At 37.3% G+C, this 8,815-nt stretch overlaps 1 protein-coding gene across 1 annotated transcript in view; it reads left to right on the forward strand.

Annotated features, from left to right (window-relative positions):
* The first annotated feature begins 5,382 nt into the window (after nt 1-5,382).
* The window catches only part of LOC146588712 (alpha-1-antiproteinase F-like), an 8,360-nt gene continuing 4,927 nt past the window's right edge, over nt 5,383-8,815 (forward strand). Inside the window, exon 1 of the mRNA XM_085317645.1 lies at nt 5,383-6,022. Within this exon, the coding sequence (XP_085173771.1) occupies nt 5,389-6,022 (634 nt within the window). The 5' untranslated portion in view covers nt 5,383-5,388. The remainder of the gene's footprint in view (nt 6,023-8,815) is intronic.

Consider the following 8,815-nt stretch of genomic DNA (forward strand, 5'->3'; position numbering starts at 1 on the left):
TAAACAAAGACTAGAACTCTTCAAAACGATGGTTCTTCAGCTTTCATGAGGCAAACTGCTACCTACTTCTTGTCCTCAACTTGTCCTCTTCCCAGGACTTGATGAATTCTTCAATCTATTTGTTGTGTAGCGTAATAGATTTGTTAGTAGGAGATCCTGAGACTGAAGAAATTKTTAAAAATGCCGTAACTAAACAGAGGAGTAATTTCCATCTCTGCAGGTCATCTGCTTATCTATCTACTATGCAATATTTTGTGACAAATTCCTCAAGTTCTGAATCATTTTCAAAAGGCCATATTTTGGTTATAGCAAGAAACCAGGGGTCCAAAGTCAAACGGACACACACCTTACAGGCTACACAAACTGAACACTCTATTATATTTTCAGGAGAAAGTAYGGACCGCTCCAGAAACGTGCAACTTAATATAAATTTATTTGTCAGTCCCTGTTGCCTCCCTTTTTAATTATGGTTATGAGGAAGTGCTTCAGTTTCAATGGGACAACAAATTAAAAGATTCTTCCATCCCTTTGAAAGTATATACACACCTGGTATCTGTGGTTTAGCAGAGGCTAAGGAGAGGCTTTGGGGCCTGTTTATGAAGTAGAATTCCCTACTCATGCTACCAGTTGTGTTGGATATAACAGTAAGTAGAACCTTGCATAAGTAAACCTTTCCTTACAGCTTTGTTCAGAGCAGATGTAAATGGAGCACTAAATGTTGCTGCTAGGGATTAGTCACACAGGAACAATTCCATTAGTTAGCTCTGTTAGAATTGGAAACTTTTCTAAAAGCTCCTCTATAGAGGGAATTTCTTGTTTCATTGTCAATATCACATCTGATACACATGCATCATCAACATTATTCTGAAATTTTCAAAATTAAACAAAAAGGTGAATTCTTTGTAAAGCAGTGTTCTGTTTGTAGTTCACAAAATTTATCATTTATGGTTGTAGCTTTTTCGTAAAACACACAAAAATTATATAGTTGGTTTAGGAACTATTACCTCTTCCTGTATATCAAGTCCTCTGACGGCTTGATAGTAGGAAGACATTTAAGACAAATTTGGACACTATGTAACACTAGTGTAAGGAGATTCATATTCTTCATGTAAATTGATTCTATATTGATTTTCTTTGCTTTCTTTCCAATTGCAAGCAGGCTTTTCTATATTCAGTTACAGCCTTTCTCCTGCAAGTGTCCTGAGGTGTGGTTTAGGTGTGTTCAAACGTAGGTTAGTCATTCATCCATCACCTTGTCATTAGCATGGCGTCTGTATTTAATTGGGCTTCCTTTCTTCCTTCCTTCCTTCCTTCACCAGAAATCAGTTTTTATACACTATGAAAACTACAACCCATTATTAAAAAGTAGGTCTAAGTGAGACTCCTGGCATGCATATATAGGAGAAGCAGAGAAAATAACATTGCGAGTACTCTTTCAGATGTATGCTATGCCTAAAGAGCGCATTGTATGCAAGTACAGTATGCTGCTACAAAGCCTTCTATTTCCCAAGCTTTAGTTCATAATCAACTTAAGAGGGCTCTTTTTTGTTTCTTCCTTTTTTTTGCAATCATCTACTGAATAGCCTGATAGGTAGGAAGAAAACCACTTTCACTAGCTGCAGCTTTGCCTCCCAGAAAAAGTTACTAGGTTATTGTTGTTGTTAGTGTTTTGGTGGTGCTTAGAAAAAACATTGAGATCAACGCTCCATCTATTTTGTGTATACTAAGGATTGGTTCCTACTCTAAAATCCTTGCATTTTGAAGGGAAGATGAGAAAAAAAGTTTTATCAGCTTTAGAAATGAAGACATTAGATACTGAGGCTGAGGGATTTGAACATGAGCCAGCCATGTGCCTTTGGTAGCAAAGGAGGCCAGCAGCATCCTGGGCTGCATCGCTAGCAGATCAAGGAAGTGATTATTCCCATCTACTCAGCACTGATGGGATCACAGCTGGAGTTCAGTATCCCATGCTGGGCTCCCCAGTAAAAGAAAGACATGGACACCCTAGAGAGACTCCAGTGAAGGGCCATGAAGATGACTAAGAGATTGGAACAACAAATGAAGAGAGGCTGAGAGCTGGCACGGTTTAGCCTGGAGAGGGGAGGGTCAGGGTGTGTGGGGAGTCTTGTCAATGTGTGCAAATACCTGATTGTGGGAAGGGGAATAAAGACAGACCCAGACTCTTTGCAGTGGTATCGAGTAACAGGACAAGAGGCAACAGGCACAACTGAAAATACAAGAAATTATCATAAGGTTTAACCATAAGAAAAAACTTTTTTACAGTGAAGGTAGCCAAGTGCTGAAACAGGTTACTGAAAAATGTGGAATATCCATTCTTAGACAAAACCCAGTTGGATGCTGTCCTGAGCAACCTGCTTTAGTTGACACTGCTTTGAGCAGGGGGTAGACTTAGATGATCTCCAGAGGTCTCTTCCAATCTCAGTGATTCTCTAATTCTGTGCTTGCCTGCTTGCCACAGCTGTCACAGCAGTTTATTGTAGTGACTAGAGCTCAGGTCAGGACACCAAGCACTCTGGTGTGACCCAGCTAAACTTGGCATGTGATCAGAGGGGCCTGCTCCCCATATGCCAGATCACGAGATAGTAAACTAGGATAAAGGCTGCTCTATTTTACACCCACGTTCCTAGGCTTCCGCCCCCTGTACCCAAGCTGTTCTTGTCACTGGGATCACCTGCGTACAATGGCATCCTGGCCTCATTCCTTTTACCTGGCCACACTGTCAGACAAGTGGCCCAGGAGTTATCACAGCAGTTTGTGCTGCCAGCGGATTCTCCATGCAGGAGTGGATAATCAGGTATGTTTTATGGCTGTATTTGCTAATGTAGTACGTTAGCAAATACAAAATTTAAGCTCTGCTCCTATTAGAATAATCACTGACTTTACCTGGAGATGATCATGCCCAGACATGGATATGCAGGAGACAAACCTGCAGGCTAGTTCACAAAAATTCAGATTATCCCAGTGCATCAAACCTAGTCTTCTGCCTTAGTGGTAGCAATGCATTAGTCATTTTAAATTATATTCAAGATCTTTGACTATAATTACTATTGTTAATGACTCTATTGTTCATAATATGGTAGATTTTAGCAACTGAGATGTGGATAAATGTTTGATATTAACAAGCAGCAGGTTTACTTTGAGGAAAATCAGTTTGAATCTAACCAGGACAATCAGTCATGAATAAAAAAAGGTCACGTGTGAGACATATATTCAGCAAAGCTAGGTGTCCAGTAAAACTAGTTTCAACATTGTTTGCTCTACCTAATCTCTGAAATTATAATGTGTGAGTCATGGCCCTTAGATGATCTTAACCTTTACTAGAGGATACCCTGCATTCTGTTCAGCAGCATAAACAACTGGGCAAGGACCTATGCAGACCTTGTGAACACAGCAGGACCCTTTTAACTGTACCGTAAGTAATACCTTTCTTTTTTGGGAAAAATTATGAAATATTGTATGCAAGATGATTATTTCTGAATATTCAATTGAGAAATTACTGTGTTCAGTAATTCAAAATGCATTTTAGAGCTTTTTGGTTTGTTTTATTGTGTTCTAAAATTAAAAAGATAAGTCCTCTGTGATATAGGGCATGTCTGTAGGGCATAACTCTCTTTAACAAAACTGTATCTTGAAATGTTTTAGAGTGTTAAATGAAGTAAAGGAATGGTAATACCAACTGTAGTACACAAAATGAAGTAGAAGTGGGGAGTTAAGGWTTACTCTCCAAACTTTATCTAGCGTGTTCAGGAAAAGGGAACCATGAATAGAGGTAAAGACTAAAAGAATTGGAGTAAGAGTGACTGGAGCAGGCCACAAACAAATCAACACAATTTTAATGTGTTCTGGACATGAAAGTAAACTGTCCAAAAGTTGTTTGAGTTGGGGCTCAGGCTGAAACTGGCATCTTCCTTAGCAATAGTAGTATTGCTGTGACCATCATTTTCAAAAAATGTGATGTAAGGAAGATTTRTAGCAAATGCTAAAGCAGACCGAAGCATTCTGATCTGTCAGACTTCTGGAGAAGTCTTTGGAATATGGAGAATGCAAGTACAGGGTCAYGGTGAGAGCTGGTGATTCAATGAGACACCATGATTTTACAAAGGCATGAGAGTTTGGATCCTGTTTCTCATTGCAAGTCACATCTGACTTATTTTTTCCCTTTGAAAATCTGGTATTTTTCTTTAGAGTATTTAGAAAAGATTCTGTAGGTAAAGTGGTGATGTATTATGGGGGATGTTTTGGGTTTCTAGATATTCTGCATCTTTTCTTTCTTCTGTCTGCTGATAGAAGTTGTTGAAACAAGTGTGGTGCACTTAATATTAGTTCTGGGGTTAAAAATGTTGCTATGGACATGGAATGACTGATTTCCGTGCTACTCTAGAAAAGGCTTTCTTCTTGTATGGGTACCATCTATTAATGTTGTCTCTGCAGAGTTTCGCTCATTTGCCTTAACATTTTGCCACTTCAGCCTTCTCTGCTATAATCACCCTTCGCTGTTTTTCTGCTGATAAATACTATGGTTGTTCTGAAATTTCCTTTGATTTCTTTTGATTTTTTTCAAAAAAGCTAGAGRTGATTTGGTATGATCACTGCCCTGTTCCTTTGTATGCTGGCAGGCATGCTTATTTCCATTTGCTGTTTTGCGTGCATACTCGTTTTCCTTTTTTTAATAAGCAACATTGTATTTCCAGGGGCATGATAACTTTCTAATTGCTCAAAGTAGTTTTCTCTCTTTTGTTAATTATGTGGGTTTTTTTAAAATTGTGCTCAATTGTTGAAGCTCTGTGGAATGATAGTAACTGTTCATCTCTTCATCGTTAACTAGTACATTTCCTTTTCTATGGTGCTTGTATGTTTACTCTTAGTTCACTTAAAAGTATGTGGTCTATTTAATGCACARTGAAGGAATATTGTGCCTTTCTTCTGCTTTGATTTTTCATCTTGCTAAATATAACTGACTAGCCTTTATACGCTCCCTTGTYGTAGTTCTATATACTTTTTACTTTCAGCTTTTTATCACTTAAAGCCGCATTAAAATTAGAACATTAGAAACAAACAGTTTCAAAGGGATTGTAGCATAACCTTAATGATGTTGTCTTTGGTATTACTTCAGTCATCTTTTAATTTTTCTTCTTTCATAATTTCTTCAGGAGATTGAGTAATTTTCCAAAGTCTGCTTCCTTGAAATAGAAAGCTGGTCTACTGGTCTGAACCCATTCTGTCTGTAATGAAGTCAGATTGCTTAGAGTCATTGCTACCAAGCCACCTCTATACTTGAAAGGGTTTGACTTATTGATAAGCACTAAGTAAAARGATTTGTAAGCCAAATGTGATTTTTCTTTTCTTCTTTTACAGAGTTATAGAAACATGAAGCTGTTGTTTTACCTGTGTCTTTTAATTGTGGGGCTTCATTCTGAAAGTTATTACTATGAGCATTATCCACAAGGTGTAAGAAACCAAAATCAAAGAGGCCAAGAAAACCAATATATGCCACAGCAGTCTGTAGGGAAGAGTGTTTGTCAGTTTGCGTGTTGTTTCTACAAAGAGATTTCTTCTCGTGAAAACAATGGGAATATATTCTTCTCTCCTTTGAGCATCTCCACTGCTCTTGCAATGCTGACTCTCGGTGCTAGATCAGACACTCTGACACAGATTCTTAGGGTTCTTAACCTTAAGCCACCTGAGATTTCTGAAAATGACATACATGAAGATTTTCGTCAACTCATGCAAATGCTAAACAGGAAGAATAAAGCGTTACAGCTGAATATGGGAAATGTCCTGTTTGTCCTTGATGGACTGAAACCACAAGATCAATTTTTGTATAATCTCAGAAACTTTTATGAAGGAGAAGTTTATCCTATGAACTTCAAGCAGGCTGATCAAGCCCAGGTGAAGATCAATGAATATGTAGCAGAAAGAACCAATGGAAAAATCAAAGACCTAATAAATAACCTTGATCCACTTACTGAAATTCTCCTCATTAGCTATATTTATTTTAATGGTAAGAAATGTACATATCATATTATCTTACTTCATACATTACTTCCCCAGGTCAGTCCGGGCTTCACTACCTTTTCTTGCAGTGCAGTTTCTTAGAGGGAATCATAACTTGTTTTCCTTTTATCTTTACTCACACTTAGCTATAAACAAAGCTGTTGGAAATTATCAGCCATTAGAACTGCTGATAATTGCTCAACAAAGTTTAAGGCAAATTTTCCTGATATCTTTTAATATACTTATTTCTTTCCTGCTGAGTAATAAGTTAAATATATGTTCAGGAAGGTGTCTCTATGCAGTGGAGCATCTAGACCTATACAGTCTAGTGTGATTTAAGCACTTCCTTAAATATTTTAATGAATTGGAATGAATTTAATCTCCACCTCAGTGGAGTAGTTCAACAAGTTCAGAGTTCAATTCAAACAATCTTGTTAAGGTACAACTTAACATCATTCCTAAAATGAAGTCTTGTACTTACGCAGTAGTTTTGTTGTTACTGGGTATGTTTGTGTCCAAAGACAAATATGTAACAATAGCTTTAGCTTCACACTTATATCCTCTTCTTTTTCACTATACTTTTAATACTTATGTGGTTGTAGTCCTGATGTGTCTAAGGCATAGGTTTTCAACCTTCTTCTTTTGATTTACAAATCCTAATATTTCCCAGGGAAGAGATGGACCCCCTGTATCAAATAGACTCCTATTGACAATAAGCTTTTTTTTCTTAATTATCTCAGGCAGTCTGCTTAGATACCATCTGCAGATTTTCTTAGAGATTTGCAGACTGCTAATCTAATGAGAAGAGAAGTAAGAGTAGTCAAATAACAGATACTGCCTCTTCTTTCAAACCTTCTCACTCTTTGTWTTCTGAAAGCTAAGCAATTGCACTCAGGAAAACAGTATTACATAATTTATCTTATTAATAATATTAAACTTTCTAATTGAAACAAAGAAGGCATTTATTAGAAATGCTTTTCTTCTTTAACTGCTAATTTGCATGCTTCCATTCCCCTCCAAAATGTCAGGTGTCTCCTCAAAGTAATTCAAAACCAGAGTTTTGTTTTGCTTTGTTTTTCAACTGCATCTCTCCTTGTGTTTTAATTAGCAGGCATCAGGCACTTCTTTCAAAATAGACAAAAAGCAGGTGATTTTTCTTTCTCCAAAAGGTGCTTTAAGGAGAAGGAACAATAAATTCAGTAGAGTGTACAGTGTATGATGTACACTGYAAGAGGGAAAATTTGATGCATAATAGGAACAAGAGCCCGAAAGACTTCATATTGTGTTGTACCACAGATAATTTTCACATATTCTGATAATTGAGGGGTTTTTTTTAAGATAAATGTTCATTCTTATACCTGAAATGATTTCTGAGCTTCTCCAAAGCTGGTGGAAATTCAGCATTAGCTTTTCAATTTTAAAGAAAATGGAAAGATTAWGGAATAGTAGTAATAGCAATAATATGAATTTTTATCTTGAAATTGAGAATAGGTTAATATTAATTGGTCTAGAGGCTGAGCTTAGTCTGGAGAGGCTCTGTAAGGTTCAGGTGCCACTATAATCAGCCTGGGCTTTCAGAGTCACATCCACTCTCTCTGCTTTGCAGTTCTCCTTACAGAGTTCTGGTGACTTTCCTCCTCCTTTTTGTGCTTAGTTTAGAAGCTCTTCCCTAAGGACAAAAATCTGGCAATATTTGCCTGGTTCTTAGCCAGAGGGCATGTTATTCCACTGCAATACACTTGCCTTTTATTGTCTCTAGCCCACAAAGTATCACACTCTGAGGTTCATTTTCTCACTTGAACACTGCAAAGCATGTGAGAAAGGTGCCAGCCCCAGAAGGATGCCTCCTAAGAGAGAGGAAAGCACAGAAATACAGGTTTCTCTGAAAGAAGAGGAAAGGATTAGTGAATATTGCCTCTGTCTAATCTGTGTGCTCGATCCTGACRTCCTACTCAGTTTTTGATCAAGCAAAACTCTTTTTGAAGTCAGTGGGTGTTTTCCCTTGATTGAACACTAGGTAAATGTTGCTTGAGTGCTCCAGAATTTGTGCCATTCATGTTTCTGTGATTCATTCTGCCCTCCTTACCCCCTAAAATATCAAGGCAGAACTCCTTCCTATTGTATATCTGATGATAGAAGTCATCCCCATTTTTTATGCAAGTTTTAGAGTAAATCAGTCTGTAGTATCAGGACTATGTTATTGTAGTCAGTATTAACAAAATACTGTGAAACTAGCAAATTTTCCTATCTTCAAAATAATAGCAGGCAGCGTTTTATRTCTTCAGAGACTAATACAGGCATGAATTAAGTTTCATGTCACTCTTTCCAAGCTCTTTGTAATTGATGTTTATGCCTGTTTTATAGATGGCTGTAACAGCAGATAAGCTCATTTGTACCAAGCTGCCTAATAATCACTGTTCAAGTAGAAATCGGAAGTTGAAAGGATTACATCCTGTTTCATGGTTTTTAATGAAACTTATTTTACTTAGCATTGTGGTTTTGCTATTTTGCCCAGTAAAGCTGATCAAAAATGATTTTTGTTCTTCAAGGCAAAGTTTACTAAGGAGTAACATCTCTTTATTAAAAAAAAAAAATCCTCCCCTCTTTTTTTTTAATTAGCTCAGTCTCTGAAATGGATGAGGTGCATAGCTGGACTTTGGCTTAGAAATTCCTCTCTGTGAGGGTAAGAATCTTTCAGAGTTTCAATGTAGACAGTTTATTTTGCTATGACTAAGCGAGGAAGCTTTGGAAATTTAATGTTGTGAGTATGACAGTACAAAGGGTTGTGGGGTTTTGTTTT

Source organism: Rhea americana, unplaced genomic scaffold (genome assembly GCF_003343005.1).
Source record: "Rhea americana isolate MKP2758 unplaced genomic scaffold, rheAme1 scaffold_5, whole genome shotgun sequence".
Classification (NCBI taxonomy): domain Eukaryota; kingdom Metazoa; phylum Chordata; class Aves; order Rheiformes; family Rheidae; genus Rhea; species Rhea americana.